Genomic DNA, 20,158 nt, shown 5'->3' on the forward strand with positions numbered 1-20,158 from the left:
AATAGGATCACTTATTGAGTCACAAGTCTCAATTTGTAATAAAGAATAAACATAATGAATAAATAAAATTGGAAATCAGTAATAAAAAAATACCCAAACTCTATCTCATTCCCTTCAAACTATTATTTTGTAACAAAGATACTTAACAAAATTTTAGAAAATAAAATAATATATAATTATGACAAGGGAGAACTTATCCTACAAATTTAAGTCAGATTAACATTTGAAAATCAATCAATATAATTGTTAACAGGCCAAAACAGAAAAATCCTATGAGCCTGTCAATAGATGCAGAAAAAAAAAATTAATAAAATCCAACATCCATTTCTAATTTAAACTCTAAACAAACTACAAATAGAAGGTAACTTCCTCATCCTGACAAAGGACTTTTACAAAAATGTACAGCTAATATTGTACTTAATGGTGAAAGGCTGAATGCTTTCCCTAAAAAATAAGGCAAAAATGTCCATTGTCACAACATCAATTCAATTATAGTAGAGGTCTTAGTCAGTGCAGAAAGACAAGAAGTAGAAATAAAAACGTATCCACATTAGAAAGGAAGAAGTAAAAATGTCTTTAATCCCAGAAGACATGATCATCTGTGTAGGAAATCCTAGGGAATCTACAAAAAAGCTACTAGAACTGACATAAGTGAGTTTAGCAAGGTTGCAAGATATAAAATCAATATACAAAAACCAATTTTATTTCTGCATAAAAGTAACAAACAATTAGAAATTAAAAATTTTAAATATACCATTTGCAGAATCGTGAAAAATATGAACTACTTAGGAATAAATCTGACAAAACATGGGCAAGATGTATACTAAACACTACAAAACATTCCTTAGAGATATTATAGACAAACTGATTAAAGAGATAGACCTTGTTCATGGGTTGGAAGACTCAATATTGCTTTAGATGTCAATTCTCCCCAAACTGATTTACAGATTCAAAGTTATCCCAATCAAAATCCTAACAGGATGTTTTTTTAGAAAATGGCAAACTGATTCTAAAATTCATATGGGAATGCAATGGACCTGTAATACAACTTTGAAAATGGAGAATAAAGTTGCAGGATTTACCCTAAATGATTTTAAGATTTATAATAAAGCTACAGTAATCACAACAGTTTGACCCTGGTACAAAGGCAGATAAACATAAATGGAAGAGAGCAGCGAATCCAGAACTAGATCCACACATAATGGTCAATTTGGGAAAATATCTAAATACCCTTCAATATAACTGGTTAACTAAATTGGGATTTTTTTAAAAAATTATGGTACATCTACCTATGAAAAATATGCAGCTGATAAAAAAATGAGGTAGACCTTTACACACTGACATACAAGAGCAATATATACAGTATAGCACTTACATTTAAAAAACAAAAAGTGTGGGGTGTGCGTATGTCTGTGTGTTTTAAAAGTCTAGAAGCAATTTACTAGTTACTCACTCTTGGGATTGGGAGTAAGGGTAAAAGATGACATGTATACATAAGTTTTAATGACTTGATATTTTAAAAAGTGAGATATACTTCACACTCTCCTTACAGGATGGGAGAGTGTCAGCCACAGCCAGCAGGTACGTAAAGGCAGCTGGCACGAAGCCTGGCACACAGCTGGTGATAACAAATGAGTTTCCTTCCTTCTATTCACCTTTTTTTTTTTTTTTAACATCGCTGTAGCCATTTATTTATTGAGTATGTGTATATTAAGGTGTTACTATACTGATTACATTCCTCATGTGGCTTTTAATTTAAAAATGTATCCAAAAAAGCAAAAACAACACAGATATATACGAAGTTAAAAACAGAGAGAAAAAGAAGATAGAGATTATTAGATATGGCAAAGGTGGCTCCCAGGGTGGATATTGGACACAAAACAGAAACCATTATCCTACCAACACAACCATGAGTCCTCAACACCTGTAATACTGTGTACAGTGCTGATGGATTCACTACAAGAAAGATGTCATGAAACTGGAGAAGGTTCAAAGAAACGCAGCTAAAAAGATCGAGACAACAGGGAGCCTGCCATGTGAGGAGAAGCTAAAAGGATTACAATTCTTCAGTGGAGATGAGTAAGGCTACACGTGCAGGCATTTTGAAGTATGGCCAACACATTAAATGGATGGGTAAAAACAGGATAATTACACCTTGCACACAAATTGCACAATACCAACATAAGAGAGGACCCACACACACACACACCTCAAAGACGTCTGGGACTAGTTTGGGACAAGCATAGGGAAAGCCCATGCTATAGCAGGAAATAAACTAATGGCACTCACTTTAGGGAAACAGCTTGAAGACAGAGCTCTGTGCATGCGATGAGGAGGGAAACAGAGCAGACGTGCCAAACAGAGAAAACAGCATCACCAAGAGAGGAAGAGAATATATCCTCAAAAGGACAGAGACACAGCAGCTGCCGCGACTTTTAGCTTCCCCACCTCAGCCAGTCTATTGCCTCACCTGTTTCCCTGAGATAACCTGAGTAAGTCTGTGCTCCTCCCAATCCAGAGCTCAAACTGAAACTGAAAATATGAACGAATCCACCACTATGAACCTATTCCTGAAAAGATTACCCAAAGTCAGGTATGGGCCGCCGAAGAAGATGAAACCCTTGCCAGTCTGCGCAGCCTCACATAAACCTCTTTAGCACCAGCATCCATTTTGGACATGCTGAGGAGGCCTCAATATTATCATTCTCAACATCAATCTGCAAGGAGTGACAACACCTCCTGAGTGTGTCCAAATCAGATGCTGGTGCCAGCAGCAACTGGGCCCCTGAGTAGAAGTGCTGAACCCCTCGTAGGGACCACCAAGTCGGCCCATGCTCAGGCCAAAGCATCAGGCAGCCCAGCACAGGAATGGCCCATTGCTGTTCCCAACTCCATGCAGGGCGGGCTTCGGAAGCTGGCTGATTAAAGCTGATCTCCAGTGTCAGGCTCCCTCCACCTGACAGGCCCCGTCAGTGGGCCACCCCCGTGCTAACTTACCATGGTTTCCACTCCTCAGGCAGTGAGGCCACAATGCCCTCCCGCGCAAGCCACAGCAGTTCCGGTTCCTTGATGGGATCAATACCAATCTCTCTGGCAAACTGAAGAATTTCTGCAAAGATAGCCAGGAGGGTAGAAAAGTAAGAGGGGTGGAGAAGTAGATGAAAGGAAAAAGAATCACAATCAACCTGTGAAATAATAAAAAATACATGTGTTGGTCTCTGCCACCAGTTGCTGTTAATATTTGGTCTTTGACCCCAGTTCCTGAAAGAGCTTCTAAAACCCTTGTGATTTCCTAAGTAGTAGGAACATTTTTCTTCCAATGAGGTGACTCTTCGTGGATTCCTACAGGGCTGCTGGATGACGGTTGGTCACCAGAAAGACCAGGCCATGATTAGAAGCTTGGAACTTTCAGGCTCACCCCCGCCTCCATTCTCCAGACAGGGAAGAGGGGCTAGAAAATGAGTTAGTTGATCAGGTCTACATGATGATGCCTCCAGAAAAATCCCTAAACTATGGCGTGTGCAGAGCTTGCAGGTTGGTGAACACATCCACATCCCTGTACTCGAACTCCACGGGGACAGAAGTGCCTGCACTTGGGACCCTCCCTCTCAGACCTTATCCCATGGATCTCTTCATCTGAATGTTCACCTTTACTTTTTTTCTCCTCCCCTCCACTCCGATTCAAGTGTTGTTTCTCAATCTAGTTGTGGAAGACGCAGTTCCCTGGCCCACGCTGGTATTATGAGCCTTGCGCTCCACCTGGCAGAGGCAGTCGGAAGCACGGCAGCCTCACGGCAGCCCAGCTCCAGGTGGAGGCGCTGTTCACAATCTTGGCTGTAGAGGGCGCAGCCCACTGGCCCATGTGGGAATCGAACCAGTCACTTCATCGTTAGGAGCACAGCGCTCCAACCACCTGAGCCATTGGGTCAGCCTCACCTATATTCTTTATCATGTCCTTTATTATATAATAAGCTGGTAAATATAAGTGTTTTCCTGAGTTCTATCACTTGTTCTAGCAAATTATCGAAACTGAGGATGGCACCGTGGGAACTATGGTGTACAGCTGGTTAGTCAGAAGCACCAGGGACAGCCTGGGACTTGAGACTGGCCTCTGACGTGTGGGCAGTCTTGTAGAACTGAGCCCTTAGCTTGTGGGATCTAAGGCTAACTCCATGTAGATAATGTCAGAACTGAATTGAAGTGTAGGACATCCAGCTGGTGTCGCAGAATTGGTCGATGTGGGAAGAAAATCCATACATCTGGTTTCAGAATCACTGAGTGTGAGGGTAAAGGAAAAACAGGGTTTCTTCCCAAACAACTGTTCTATTCTGCCTTACTTTCCAAATTTTCTTCAGTGAGCAGGGATTACTTCTATATAATAATTTTCTTAGGGGCCAGCCCGGTGGCTCAGGCAGTTGGAGCTCCGTGCTCCTAACTCCGAAGGCTGCCGGTTCGATTCCCACATGGGCCAGTGGGCTGTCAACCACAAGGTTGCCAGTTCAACTACTCGAGTCCCACAAGGGATGGTGGGCTCTGCCCCCTGCAACTAAGATTGAACACGGCACCTTGAGCTGAGCTGCCTCCCGGATGGCTCAGTTGGTTGGAGCGCGTCCTCTGAACCACAGGGTTGCCGGTTTCGACTCCCGCAAGGGATGGTGCGCTGTGCCCCCTGCAACTAGCAACAGCAACTGGACCTGGAACTGAGCTGCGCCCTCTACAACCTTTGCAACTAAGACTGAAAGGACAACTTGAAGCTGAACAGCACCCTCCACAACTAAGATTGAAAGGACAACTTGACTTGGAAAAAAAGGCCTGGAAGTACACACTGTTCCCCAATAAAGTCCTGTTCCCCTTCCCCAATAAAATCTTTTAAAAAATAATAATTTTCTTAAATTACAGTTATAAATGGTATACCTGAATCAAGGCATGCCACTGCTGTACTCCAAGAATGAAATCTGAAGATAAAGGCCAAAATAAATCGGACCAAGACTTCAGTGTGGCAGGGGCCTCTGGAAGAATCCCAGCAGCCACAGCTAGGGCCATTGTGAACGAGGGCAGCCTTACCAGGACACAAGCTCTCCCAAGATCTGCAAAATCTTAGTGCAAAGGGTGTCATTCAATCAACAAGCATGCACTGAACAATTACCAAAGACGAGTACAAAGCAGGTGATAGGTGCTATCAGGGAGCGGTGCATTGTGCCATAGGAGCAGAGAGAACACAGTGACTTACTCTGTCAGAGCTGAGAAAGTGAGATGATACTCAGGCAGTATCTTTCCCACTCGCTGAACCCTCTCTTCCATGAAGAGAGTTGTTTCTTTTTCAATTTTGCTATATATTATTATGGGACTCTAATACTTTTGTTGTACTCTTTTGGAATCAAGCATTCAGAAGTGCTCTTTTGCCAGAGATATGGAGGAAAAGAAAGATATGTAAACTGAGTTAAGACCTATCTCACCTAGAAGAAAAAAGATAGGTGCAGAGCCCCGAGGAGTAACAAAATAAATTCCCAAGGGGCATGGATGCTTAAGCTGATAACAACCCGGGCCAGAGAAGCACCAACAACATGGGTCACCTCAGTGGAGAGTTTGGAGGTTGACATTGACATACCTGTGGACTAGGAAAGGAAAACCACTTTTTCAAAGGACCAGCTGGAATTTGGCTAGCCAGGGACGAATTTATTAATTGATTTCACAAATATTTTTGGAATGCCTCCTATTTACCAGTCATTATGTGCCATGAATGAGAGAGAAATGGTCTCTGTCCTTATAAGCTTACATTCTAGCAAAAGAAACAGCCAGTGAAGAAGTAAACAGAAAAATATACAAAGAATTGAAGCTTCTAATAAACATAATCAAGGAAGTAAATGAGGTATGAAATAGAGAACGTCAAGGTGGAGGAGGCACTCCTTTAGAAAGAGTCAAGGAAAACTTCTCAGAATGGTGACACAACTAAAACCTGTAGGAGGAAACGAGCCAGCCATGCACAGCAATGAGGAAAGAGCATTCAAGCAGAAGAGCAGGTGCAAAGGGCCTGTGGCAAGCAGTAGGTTGGCCCATCTGGGGACTGTCAGAAAGGCCAAGTGACTGGCAGAGTGAGCAAGGGAGAGAGTGGCACTGGATGAGCCAGGCCAGGTGTCAGGGCGAGGTCATGCAGAGCCCTGCACATCCCACTAAGGGTATTATGCTGAGTATAAGAGAAGATTTTAATCATCAAAGCCCTGATGTGATCTGCTTTACACTGTAAGAAGAGCGTTCTTGTGCTAAGTGGAGCAGACTGGAGACGGGCAGGAGTATAAGCAGGGAGGCTAAGTAGGAAGCCAGTAAGCGTCCAGAAGAGAAAATGGTGGTTTGAGCTTAGGGTGTCTAAACTTGGACTGAGCAGAAGACAGTTTTTATAAAGATCCTTAAAAAAAATTAGAACCCATTTATAACAGCAATCAAAAAGATAAAATATTTAAGAAACTGAGCAAGAAATGTACAAAGCCTATATGAAAAAAACTTTAAGTCACTCTTAAGAAACAAAAAACAGACACAAACAGAAAGGAATACAACGTTCTTGCCTAGGAAGACTTAACTTCATAAAGCTGTCACTCCCCTCTAGGCTCATTCATAAATTTAACACAATTTTTTCCAAGACACTAACAGCCCCCACATACAGAGCCCTCCCTAGAACTGGACAGCGTGATTCTGAAGTTCCTGGGGAGATAAAACGAACAAGATAACCAAGAAAACTTTGAAGAAAACAGCAATGGGGCACTTCAGTCCTACTAAATACTAGTATTATTGAGCCTCAGGAATTAAGAGTATGGCACTGGCATTATGAATAGACAATCCTACGGAAGAGAAAGTACACCCAAATGTACACAGGCAGCCCCCCATTCAGTGGGGGAAAGGTGAGCTATTCCATGAATGGTTGGGGACAAACCTAGAGGAAAACATGAGAGAAGTGTTCATCCTTGGAGTAGGGCAGGCTTTACTAACTATGATACAAAATTCAGAGGCTATGTGAAAATGGACTGATAAATTTAAAATGAAAATATACAATTTCGCCCAGCTGAGAATTTCCTGATGACTCTTGTCTCCATCAGGAACCTGGTCACCTGCCTACAACTCTGAGCCTTCAAGCTGGATTCTGACAGCACAGAGCGGGAAACCACAGCACCACTGTTTTGACCTGAAAGTGGGCTTGGAAGAGCTGGTGCAAAATGCCATCTTCTGCTGCATCTTGGCCACCTGGCTGGCTGTGGGAAACTTCCTCAATGGCTCCCAGAGCAGTAGCTTTGAGCTGAGCTACCTGGAGAAGGTGGGAGAGGTGGCGGACACAGAGCGCCGGCAGTCACTGCTGCACCATCTCGCTCCTTGGTGCTCCAGACTCGGCCTGTTTCCTCCAACCTGTACTCAGAAATCCCCTCCCTGACCCGTAATGCCAAGGTGGGCTTTGAGCAGCTGACTGAGAAGCTGGGCAGCTGAGGAGAGTCTGCGGAGCTTGGCCAAGCATGAGCTGGCCCCAGCCCTGCGAGCCCGCCTCACCCACTTCCTGGCGCAGTGTGCCCACCGCGTTGCCACGCTGTGGATCGTGCATCGCCGTGGCTGCAACAGGTTCCATGCCTTCCTGCTGTACCTGGGGTACACAGCACAGGCAGCCCATGAAGTGCACAACATGCAGGTCTGCCATAGGCTGCGGGAGTTTGCCCGGGAGTATCGGACTTGCCGGGAATGGGTGCTGCAACAGCAGCAGAAGCGGGCCACATACGGTGAGCACAGCAAGACCTGGGGCCGCATGATCACTGAGACAGAGAAATGCTCAGGGGTGGCTGGCGAGCCCTCAGCAACCCATCCATCCCAGTGGCCAGCGGTGGTGATGCAGACAGTCACGCCAGCACGAAGAGTCTGCTGACCAGAGGACACCACACTCAGCCGCCGCAGCAAAAGTCTGGTCCAGAGCACCCCCCCAGTCATGCCCAGAGCAGTGGGGCCCTCCACGGCATCCCCAGAAGAACCCCCAGGCTCCAGTTTACCCAGTGACACTTCAGAGGAGATCACGGACCTGCTGTGTAGTCCTCGTGCCTTAATAACCCGAGAGGGACCTTGCAGAGCAGGCGCGGAGAGGACCTGGTGCAGGGCCGGGACGGAGCAAGGGCCCTGCCTGGTGCTGTGACGGTGCTGCCTCCAGGAAACCTACGTGGGCCCCTGCCTGCATGCATGGGCCTGAAGAGCGAGTGAGGAGGGACCAGAGCAGAATTCTGGGCAGATTCTCAACTCTGAGGCCACTCTGTGCCCAGTGGCCAGTGCCTTGAGCAGTATTAGCTGCGTGTACGTGCATGCGTGCCTGTGTGTGTTTGTGTATGTGTGTGTGCATGTATGAGTTTCCTGAACACATGGAGTATAATAAAGTTTTCTTAGCCAATCAAAAAAAAAAAAGAAAATGAAAAATTTCTGCATGGTAAACAAACAAAATCCTATGCTGTAAGCAAAATCTGGGGTTTAATGTTGGATCCATGGAAACCTGAGGGTGCAAGAGTTCTTCCCCGCTCCCTAACAGGCCCACAAACCCTCGGAATTATAAGCAAAATTTGTGTGTCCAGCTCTGTAACTCATGAGAATTTCAAAAGAACCTTCACCCTACAAAATAGCATAGTGCTTCAAAGTGCATGCCCTAGAGTAAGAACATCTGGGGATGAACCTTAGCAGACCTGTGTGGCTGGAGGGAAGTTAACCTTTCTGTGCCTTGGTTTCCTCATATGTAAAATGGGGATAATAATAGTACCTAACTCATGACTTGCTATAAAGGTTGAAAACGAAATACAGTTACATATAGAGTTCTTACTGCAGACAATGGCACATAGTAGCACTGAATAAATTTTGTTATTATTGCTATTAATAACGTTGTTTTTTAAAAAACGGCTTTAGTTTGTTCTTAAGAAACTGGGTTTCCCCTGGCCTCAATACACACTGTATTTCCTAATACCCCCTACTATACTTTCATTTAAAATTAATCATGCGGTCAGCACACTTCTGTAAATGGCCAAACAGTAAATATTTTAGGTTTAATATTTTAGGTTTTGTGGGTCATATAGTTTCTGTGACAACTACTTAACACTGCCCTTGTAGCATGAAAGTTGCCATAGACAACACATGAATAAGCATGGCTGTTGTCTGATAAAACTTTATTTACAAAAACAAGCAACAGGCCAGGTTAGGCCCATGGGCAATAGTTTACCAACCCTGATCTAACCCAACTATAACAAGCAGCTCTATGCATGTACCATACTTTGCATTGGAAGAACACAAATAAATCAGAGATAATTCCTGCCCTCAAAGAACTAGTACAATATACCCCAGGCCTCTTACCTTGCTCACTGGGGATGTAATTCTCATCATAATCTTCCTCCAGAACTAGTTGGTCTCCTATACGGATGGGTCTCCCGGCCATGACTGGTCTGGGCTCGAACGCCTAGATCCCAGAGACCCCCCACCCACCCAGAAAGAAAATCAGTGACCCAGCTTAGAAAAGGAAAAGTCGGAGCTGGGTCATGGAGCCCCTGGGTCAGAACAGACCTGCAAGCCAGCTTAGCCAGGGATATTCCAGATGCCAGGGAAAGTGGCGGGTAAGTGCAACCACTCAGAACTCAGGCCTTACAGGCTCTGTGCCCTGGAAAGTTCCCTGAGACACATCTCCCAAAGGCCTACTGAACATTCAGTAGACCACAAAAGATCTGAAAACCCAGCTCTCTCAGAGTTTAGACTTCCTCTCCCCCTCAAATGGGAGGAAGAATTAACAGTGTAGGACCCCTACTTAGAAAACCCTAGTGACCGAAACAACTAGCGGCTCCCTGCCCCCGCTGCCCATATACCAACATACCCCAGTGTGGTCACACTGTCTTCATACATGTCCCTATCTGCATGTCCCTGTTTACATTTAACAGCACCCCCAGGGAGTTTACCCTTTAGTGGAGGTAGCACATACACAACCTCAACAGTAGTACAGAGCAGAAGGGAAAAGCATCCTGCTCTGAGAGTACTGAGAGAAATAACATATTCCCACTGAAAGGATGAAGAAAGGCTTTGTCAAGGAGCTGGATACTGAAGGCTGGTAAGAGTTCCGAGAGTGGAGACAGCTATTCTAGGCAGAGGGGACATCACGTGCAGACAATGTCCTGGATACCAGCATGCATGGCAGGGACTGCGGTGGAAAGCCAGGTCAGGGTCTGGTCTTGCAGAGCCTTGCAGCCTTGTACAATACCATGCTAAGGAGCCTCGACTCTGCCCTGTAGCAAAGGGGGATCACTGAGGGCTTTAGTGAAAGAAAATGACACAGAGTGACCTTTCTTTTAAGATGAAAACTCTGACAGGAGTGGCATGGCTGGATTGAAGAAAAGAGACTGGTGTCAGGAAAACCGCTGAGGAGGCTGCCATCCAGGTGAAAGATGATGAGGGTTTAAAGTAGGGCAGAAGCAGTGGAAATGGAAAAGAAGGGACAGACATGAGGGACGTTGTGATGTTAGGTTTAACAAGACTGGGACATGGGGGTAGAAAGGAGTCCACCTTGCATTCAAGGTTTCTAGCCCCAGGGATGGGCAGTACCAAATTCTTCAACTGACAAGCTGGTGCAGTTCTAGAATTGCTCCTCCCTTCCAATCCCTACTCCTGCAACTACCCCAGGACCCCCAGGTAACGCCAACCCTCCCCTTTGGCAGCCCCCGTGCTGAAGCCCGATGATACAGAGACAAGTCACCCTGTAAAGTGGCTGCCATAGACTGCTCTGCTCAGAGTACGACCCCCAACTAAGGAGGCATCAGCCACCCCCGTGTGACAACAGGGTCCGGAGGAGCAGGTCCTGACCTCTCCTGTAGCCACCTCTTCAGAAGCTGTCACTATTCCACCTGGAACGGTGAGCATGACACAGCCCTCCGAAAGTAGGGCAAGTGAGCAGAAAGAACTTGTCATCAAAAGGAGGTCGGGACATGGCCTGCAATGACTGCTCAGGAAGTGGCCAGATCTGATGACTCTGAATCTGTTCCAAGATTCCTAGAGAGGGACCCTGATAAACGGCAAAGGATCTATGAGAGACCACTACCATGGTCCTCTCTGCAGCCTGACAGCAGGGAGAAGGGAAGGGAGGTGTCCTGCCTTAGGACTCACAAGACATGGTTCCCTTTGTCAGTCCAATGGACCCAAGGGAGCCACGCTTTGCTGCCTCTCATTTCCATCATGACACCTCCAAGCAGTAACGTGGAGCAGTGCCTCAGTAAGAAAGGCTAAAGTAAAAGGCAGTCCTCTCTGCAGTACATAAGCCCAAATGGGAATCTGCTCCCTACCCTAAGAACCCATAACCCCCTGTGGACATACTGCTCAAGCTCTGCACACACAGTCAGAGATTAGTAAGGGTACCAACTCCAAAAAAGCAGAGAAGAGCCAGGACCTAGGGCAGTAGATGTGGCCCACTGCCTCATGGCGTAAGGAGTCCCTGGCATCTTCAGTCCTCTTAGTTGGGGAGGAGATGTAAAGAGAAGGGGCAGGGATCCCTGGGAAGGGAGGACTCAGTATCGGCCTGAACATCAGGCTGGACATTGTTCAATCCAACAGGCAGAGAGCTATACAAGGCCTTGTATCTACTATCTCAGAGAGTCTGAGAAATTCTGCATTTGAGACACGCTGCCTATCTCCAGAATAGCCTATCTCCAAAAGCAGGGGGCAGGCAGTATCTGTCCTCGTTAGGTATATACAAAATTACCTATGTTTAACTATTTAAAGGTTAGGAAGAACCTGGAAAATCTGAACTCATGGATCACTCAAATGTCAAACAAACCTTCTGCCAGAAAAAAAAAAACACCTAAAATATGGGTGGGCTATATTCTACCTTCTTTCCTCGCCTTGCCTGCCTTCAGAAAAGATGTGGGATAGGACAGTGCCAAAAGGCAGGATTGTAGGACTCAGGAAGGTGTGGGAAGAGAAACCATATTTGCTTAATGGCTACTAGAGCTCACCTCCTCATTTGAGCACTATGTATTGAGCTAGGTTTATTTATTTGGGGGGCACTAGAGATGCACTGGTGATTAAAAACAGATTCTGCTGCTAATCCCCTGGGGCTACAGTCTAGTGAGGGAGGGGGACAACCAGTCACAGATAAATGTGTAATTATACATGAGGTTAAGAGCTCTGGAAGAAATGAGCTTGACTGAGATGAAGCCTATGCTGAAGGATGAGTAGGTATCCACCCGACAAAGAGGAAGAGATGTTCTAACAGACGCAGTAGCGCGCAAAGGCACTTCAACAGGAAGAAGCTGGGACAATAATCTCTACCTAGCGGAGAGGACGAGGTGAGATGATGTGTCTAAAGCAAGAGGAAGCACGGCTGAAGATGATGCTGGGGAGGTGGGCGGAAGGCAGGTCATGCCCAGAGCGCCGTCTTTAAAATAAGAGAGCTGAAAGCCAGGAAAAGGGTTTTTCTAGATAGACATTTTAATAAGATCTCTCTGGCAGCCACCGGGAATACGGACTGCAATGGAGGCCAGATTAGAAGGAAGAAAACCAACGAGATTCGGTAGGAAACCGTGAGCTAGTCTAAGTGAGAGATAATGATAACTTTGGGTACAGTGATAACAGACGAGAAGATATCTAAGGAAGCAGCCCTGAGATCTGCTGTGGCAAATACATAGCACATGTCCTAACATTTACCGCCAAGCCTGAAACCTTGAGGGACATCACTGGTCAATTATAGCACCCTAGACATGGCTTCAAAATTATATTCCATGTACCTAGCACTTACCAACAGATCAGATGAAACCAGAAGAGATCTACTTGTCACCAAGCCTGAAACCCTCTATGAGCCATAACAATTGTAGGGAAGGGATCATCCAATTGCATTTATCCACCTCCTGCCAATCCCAGAAACACCTCCTCCTGGAAGCCCTCCCTGGCTCACCTTAGCCTCTCCCATCCACGCATAACCTCCTCAGCAGTGAAAGCAGTTTTCATGTGTTCATAGGCATATGACTCTTAATATTTCTTTTTTCATGAGAATGTGTTCCAACTCTCCTGTTAAACCACAAACGTATGAGGGCCATGACTCCTCCCTGCTCTGCATTTTCTGACCAAGCCCAACATAAGGTATGTAAACTAGAGGAGCTCTGTCTCTGCTATAAACCACTAACATACACCAAAGAATCTCAAGAGCCAGAAAAGCCCAGAAGAGCTTTGATCTAAAGCCCCTCGCATGCCAAATGTTTCCTCTCTATGCTTTAAATAACAGACAGTGTAGTGGCCAAAGTACCAGCTTTGGGGCTCAAAACACCTGGATTCAAATCCCAGCTCTCTCGCTTACCAGTTGTATGACCTTAGGCAAATTAGGCAAGGTCCTTCACCTCTCTATTCCTCGTGTGTATAATGGAAACAATCGTGATAGTCTCCATCAAAAGGTTCTCTGAGGATGAAATAAGATCCTTCTCATAAAGTACCTACCACAGTCCCTGGTACACAACACATGTTAGACTAATGTAGCAGTATTACTGATGTTATTGCCGCACTTAGACAATTCTTAACTATGGAAAGGTCTTTCCCACAGTAAGCCAAAAATCAATTTCTAAGAAATTTCCTCCCATTTGCCTGTTCTGCCCTCTGGAGCTACAGAGAGAACCCAATGCTTCTCTACTCCAAGCTAAGTATTCCCTTCCATTCAATATATGCCACTGTTCCCCAACCCCTCAATATTGCCGTTACCTTCCTGAAAACACTGGTTTGTCAGCATAGCCAGAATGTTCGATACATCTGAACACTAATAGAGCATTTACACACATATTCATAATTAGAGTCCCCTGCATATTTATTTCTTCCTCCCTGCTTGAACAATTATAAAAGGTCATGGAGAAGGGAGGGAGATTTATTAGAGAAGGGTTTAGGGAGAAGGTGGAAGACATTAGAGTTGATTATGTAGTAGTAATGAGCACAGGTTTTAGAGCATTCTTGGCTTTCATCCCCACTCCACCACCTCCCTGCTGGGCAAGCTGCCTCAGAGTCCTCATCTGCAAAATGAGGGAAATAATATCCATCGCAAAGGGTTGTGAGAGTTATGATTCAATACATGTAAAATACTTAAAACAAAGTAAAATCTCAATAAATATCAGTTGCTGTTATTACTATTCACATTTGTAAAGGGCTTATTCTACATTGTTCAGAGGACAAATCCAGTACCAGGGAATATAAGTTAAGACATTCAGACATTCAGTAAGCAGTTATTGCACACCTACCATGGGTCAAGCACTGTGCTAACTGTTAAGGCTACAAAGGTGATGACACACGGGCTTGAACTCCAGCTCAGCCTAGTCAGAAGGCCAAACACATAAACACGTGATTATATGTTGAGCACATTAAGGGAAGTAACAGAAAATACAACAAGACACAGAAGTAAAAGCAACTAATCTTACTTTGGAAGATCAGGGAAAGCATCACAGAGTAGAGGACCACTGAGACGATTCTTGAAGGATACGCAGTAGTTCACCCGGATAAGGGAGGAAGGGAACTTGAGGCAGAAGAAACAGCATACACAAAGGCAAAGAGGGAGGAAAGACTATGGTGGGTGCAGAGAATTGATTCTGACAACAAAAGCTTATATTCACTGAACACTTCCTATGTTCCAAGAATTGTACTAATGCTTTAGACACATCATCTCACCCCATCCTCTCACCTAGGTAGAGAGTATTATCCCCAATTTTCAAATAAGGAAACTGAGGGTCGGCAAAGTTAAAAAACATTTTTGCCCACGGTTTGTTAGTAAATGATACAGCAGAACCTGCACACACCCACATCTACGTGACTCCAAAGCCTGAGCTCTAACCACTCTGACATGACCAGAGTGTGAGGGACAATGGGAGGGGTAGCAAAAGAGAGATCTACAGTGGAAGGCAAGGAGCTTATTACAAAGGGCTGCAGCCTGTACGTGGTGAGCAGCCATCAAGGGATTTCACATAAGTATGACAGCTGAGCTGTGTTAGAACTAATCAGAGGGCAAGAACAGAGGCAGAGGGATCACTTAGGAAATTATCCTAAAAGCACAGGCAAGAAATTATGAACTAAACTAGTGGCTGTGAGCATGGAAAGGAAGAACTACATTCTATAGGTATTAGGTGCAGAACAGGACCTGATGTCTACAGCAAGTGAGAGAGAGGGAGGAGGAAATCAGAGCACTTTAGCCAGTATCCTGTTCATTGTTACCTGTTCATTTCTACGCCTTGCCCGATAGCCCCACCTAGTATACTGCTGAGAATATAGGAAATACCCAACAAATGTTTGCAGTACATATTGGATGAATGAGTTCCAGGTGCAGACTTGACTAAGTGAATGGTGAAGTCCTTCACTAAGACAGGAACTACAGATCTGGGGAGGCCAGGAAGGTCGGAGAAGCGTGCAGTTGGGGATGATCAGTAAGCAGGTCTGAGCTCGGGAAAAGTCTAGCTGGACTGCAGTTTGGGGAGTCACCTTTAAATAGTTGGCAACTGAACCTCGGGGTGAAATCACGCAGAGCTGGCCTTGAGGAGTAGAAGGGCGGGGCCTCCAGACGCGGCTGAGGAGGGCTTTGTTAAAACAACCAGGAGAGAGGGATCTTGGAAGCCAAGTGAGGACAGCGAAACCAGGTGAAGGCTGATTTTAATCAATGCGAGAAGAGTTAAAAATAAAACCAAAAACTTCCTAATTTTCCCTGCTGCCCAAGAGACGGCAAAGGGTCTGGCTAACCCCAAATTCAGACCTGGGGAAAGCTTCCCTACACGAGAGGTATTCAAGCAAGGTTCGAAGGCCAGGCCTTACCCACTAAGAATAGGGCAATTAAACGAGCGGACGAGCAAGAGGACGTTGCCCAGTGCCCGCGCTCACTCCCTCGCCAGCACCGGGCCCAGGGCCCTTTCTACTACTCAGATTTTTGAATAGATGCACACTAGTCCGGCCGCTCCTCTTCCACTTCTCTCAGTTCCCTCCCACGCTCGTGCATACCCCGCTCGTAGGCACCCAAGAGTGCCTCGACTCTCCCGCTTCCCTCCTTTCCCTGCCGCCCAACCCCTCCCTCGAGGACGTCCTCACCTGTCCCCAACCCCGGGAGACTCTGGGCGAAGGCTCTCGTCTCAGCGAAGCTTCCTCAGCACCACCCCAGCTCCCCGCTTCTAGGGACGCCGGGGTGTTGCCCTGCAGAGGCCAACAACCACTTCCGGAGAGGGTACCAACCTAGCAACTGAGTGTCCCGCCTCTACCCAGAGTCAATAGGTCGCTAAATGAGAGCTCTGTGATTGGATTGGTTAGCAATTCCGTGAGATCACGGAGGCGTTCTGCACGTTTCCCGTTGCACGATGGGAGCTGTAGTCCAAGATGGTGAATGGGGTTCCGCAAGAGGTTAAAAGAGAGCTCTGAATTTAGAAATGAGGGGAATTTCTTCTCTGGCAGGCAGGAAAGAGACACAGTATTTATAGTAACGTGAATTAACTAAGACAATTTCTTGCTCACCATTTTTCAGTAGTGTGAATAATATCAGATGAATAATACACTAATCATCAATCATCAGCCCATTGAGCCTTTAATAAACCAAAGAAATGTGAATGTAAGGTAACGGAGACCCCTCAAAAAAAAAAAAAAAAACAGGCTCCCCTTACTCTAATTAAATCAATGAGCACCTGATCAGAAGTCAAAAGACTAGTTTCTACTCTCCATCTATTCATCAGGGCGCAGGGCTCAGTTTGCATGTCTGTAAAATGGGGATAATAATATTTGTCATAACTATTTCAAAGAGTCTCTTTAAGAAGAATAAAAGTGACACAATGTGTAACCCCTCCACGCACCCTGTCTGGCAGAAGTGTTGCTACTAATTAATATAATTCCTAGTACCTTTAGTTTTGCTTACACAGAGGGCAAATCTTCCTTTCTCTCATACATTCTCAACCTCCTGGAGAAATTAAGAGTGGCAAAGACATCTCTGGCGTTTACATCAGTGGGAAAAGTGAGGAATAGGAAAGGAGAGATGTTACTAGGTAAAAAGCAGAAAGGAGCAACTGGAGAAGCTCCTGATAAGTTCCATTGTGGAGATGGATCTGGGTCGTACTAACTCTTAAAACTAGTCCCAGAACCACTCAGGGCTGATCCCAGAATGAGCAAACCAGATTGCTCTTCCTATAGATCCCAAACCAGATATCCAGAGTAGTCCTCATGTCTAACTTCAAATCTTTCTGTGCCAGTTCTGCCTGTACTTCCTTCATTCTGCCTGCAGATGACAAGGCATTGCTCCCCTTCCTCTCCATGCTCTTTAAAAGTCTCACAGATGAGCCAAAGGGACCAGACTGGGAAGGGACTTTCAGTGATCACCAGTTCATCCATCACAGAACTTGCATAAAACAGGGATTCAAAAAACCGTTTGTAGTTTCGATCCCTATGTCCAAGAATTTGCAGTCAATCTGGCTGACTTTAATAGCCACCAAAATTCTTAATTTTTGTCTCTTAGCGTGGGTCCCTTGCTGTCTCATGGGGAGAGCTAATAAAATAAGGGTCACTATGGGATTAATGGGATTATCCCCACACAGATAAGCAATTGGCATTTTATCGGGTTTCCCTATAGGTTAGTACTCAGAAATGCAAACCAATTTTTAAATGCCCTTAGACAAACATAATTAAGACAGCAAGTCTTTGGGGGGGAGAAATAACAAAAATGACACGCCAACTGACGTGCCAGTAATATGCCCGATGAATGAGGAAAAGAGACGGAGAGTTTCACACTTTGTAGCCAGGGATGAATATTTAGGGGTGATTTTTCAAAAATGAGGGAGAAAAAAAAACAAATTGGTACTGAATTTATGCCCTATCCCCGGGTCAGAAATTCCACTGTTAAAACATTTCTTCTCTTTTTATACTATTTATTTGTAATACACAGAAAATTGCCCACATAATAAGAAAGAAAAACAGTCATTAATTTTACCATTAAAAAAATTATATGAAGATGTGAAATGTTCCCTCTACACTTTCAACCCACCGTATTTAAAATTGCAAACTACCCTTCAATTTTCCTTCTCTGCTTTATTTTCCCCCATAGCACATATCACTGGCTGAAATACTCTATATTTTATTTCTTTATTATCTCTCTCCCTGTATTAGAATGTAAGCTACATGAGGACAGGAATTTCATCCACTTTGTTTACTGTTGTATCCACAGTACCTAAAGCAGTGCTTAGCATGTAGTAGGCACTCAATAGACATTTGCTGAATGAATGAATGAGCAAATGAAGGAAGGAATGAATCCGACACTTGAGAGGAAACCACTGTTGACATTTTGGTTCTTATCTACAAGACACTTTAATGCTTATGCAGATATAAATTTATATGCATACATGTACGAGTCTGACAATTAAGTTCGCAAACTTGCCACTGTGCACTTACATAGGCAGCACTGTACAAACAGCTCGGTAAGGTTCCATAACCTTGGTACATCAGTGTCTCACAGCTGTGTTCGTGTCAACGTGTGGCGGTGTCTTGCTGAGTGGTGCTCATTATTGTTGCTGTGTGTTTTTGTGTGCCGTTGCGAAAATGTCTGAGATTGAATTAGAGCAACGAAGAAACATTAAATTTCTTGTTAAACTTGGCAAGAGTGGCAGTGAAATCAGGGACACGTTAGTCTAAGTTTGTGGGAATAATGCCATGAAATAAACAGCAGTGTACAAATGGATTAAATATGTTTCTGAGGGGAGAGAATGCGTCACTGATGAAGAGAGATCAGGAAGGCCAGTAATGAGCAGAACTGATAAAAACATTGCTAAAATTCATCAAATTGTGCATCAAAATCGTCGGCTGATTGTGAGAAGCACAGCAGACCAAGTAAACATCGATACAGAAACAGTTAAGAAAATCTTAACTGAAAATCTTGGCATGAGAAAGGTGTGTGCAAAAATGCTCCCCAAGGAGCTCACTGATGAACAAAAGCAAAGGAGAATCTAAGTTTGCCAAGACCTTTTGGAGAGGCAAGGCGATGCTTTGGGCCATGTTATCACTGGTGATGAAACATGGGTGTACCAATACGACCATGAAATAAAGTGTCAAAGTACACAATGGAAGTCAGCCAATTCTCCATGACCAAAAAAGTTCCGTCAGTCCAAATCAAAGACAGAATGATGTTGCTAACCTTTTTGATACCAGAGGGATTATTCATTATGAATTTGTACCAACTGAACAAAGAGTCAACCAAGTTTACTATTTCGAAGTGCTGAAAAGGCTGCGTGAAAAAATTAGATGGCCTGAACTTTTCGCCAACAAGTCATGGCTCTTGCATCATGACAATGCACCAGCTCACACAGCACTGTCTGTGAGGGTTTTTAGCCAGTAAACAAATAACTGTATTAGAACACCCTCCCTACTCACCTGATCTGGCCCCCAATGACTTCTTTCTTTACCCGAAGATAAAGGAAATATTGAAAGGAAGACATTTTGATAGCATTCAGGTCATCAAGGGTAATACAATGACAGCTCTGATGGTCATTCCAGAAAAAGAGTTCCAAAATCGCTTTGAAGGGTGGACTAGGCTCTGGCATTGGTGTATAGCTTCCCAAGGGGTGTACTTGGAAGGTGACCATAGTGATATTCAGCAATGAGGTATGTAGCACTTTTTCTAGGTTGAGTTCCCAAACTTAATTGTCAGACCTCTTATATGCACATTTTAATTTTTATAGAAATGAAATCATAATGTACATACTGTTCTACAATGTGCTTTTTTCATTTAACATGTCATAAAAATTTTCCAAGGTGAGTTAATAAGAAGTTATTCCATTCTTTATAATGATTTTGTAGGATTCCATTGATTGAATGTCTCATTCACCATTGATAATCATTTATTTTGTTTCCAAAGTTTTTATATTGTGCACAATGCTGAAATACTGTTATTTTTGTTGATTGAGGTCCTAGAATTGAGACATTGCTCAAAGAATTTACATTTTTTTATATTCTAATAAACATTGCAAAATTTCTCTCTAAAAATAGAATTATTTACAGTCCAATCAAAACCAAATATTACCAATATGAGAAGCAAAAAAATGATTGTATCTAAATGTTGTTTTAATTGCATTCTTTCACTATTAATGAATTTGAACTTTTTTGCATATGTTTATTTGCCATTTGAATTTCTTCTATTAATTACCTGTTC

General features: G+C 44.2%; 1 protein-coding gene across 16 annotated transcripts in view; it reads right to left on the bottom strand.

Annotated features, from left to right (window-relative positions):
• The window catches only part of CEP164 (centrosomal protein 164), a 90,765-nt gene extending 74,547 nt beyond the window's left edge, over window positions 1–16,218 (bottom strand). For 5 of the 16 annotated variants that reach the window (XM_074335419.2, XM_088791439.1, XM_088791442.1 and 2 more), the window contains exons 1-3: window positions 5,231–5,360; window positions 4,915–5,096; window positions 2,998–3,109 (exon numbers count right to left, since the gene is read on the bottom strand). In XM_074335419.2, coding sequence (XP_074191520.2) covers window positions 2,998–3,109; window positions 4,915–5,096; window positions 5,231–5,301 — 365 coding nt within the window. In that variant the 5' untranslated portion in view covers window positions 5,302–5,360. Of the gene's footprint in view, window positions 1–2,997; window positions 3,110–4,914; window positions 5,097–5,230; window positions 5,367–9,351; window positions 9,455–14,423; window positions 14,519–15,474; window positions 15,494–16,071 lie in introns of those variants that run through there. The other 11 variants (XM_088791443.1, XM_074335429.2, XM_074335421.2 and 8 more) reach the window with 7 other exon arrangements.
• Window positions 16,219–20,158: the final 3,940 nt, after the last annotated feature.

This window comes from Rhinolophus sinicus, chromosome 14 (assembly GCF_057876585.1).
Source record: "Rhinolophus sinicus isolate RSI-liver-muscle chromosome 14, RSI-T2T, whole genome shotgun sequence".
Lineage (NCBI taxonomy): Eukaryota > Metazoa > Chordata > Mammalia > Chiroptera > Rhinolophidae > Rhinolophus > Rhinolophus sinicus.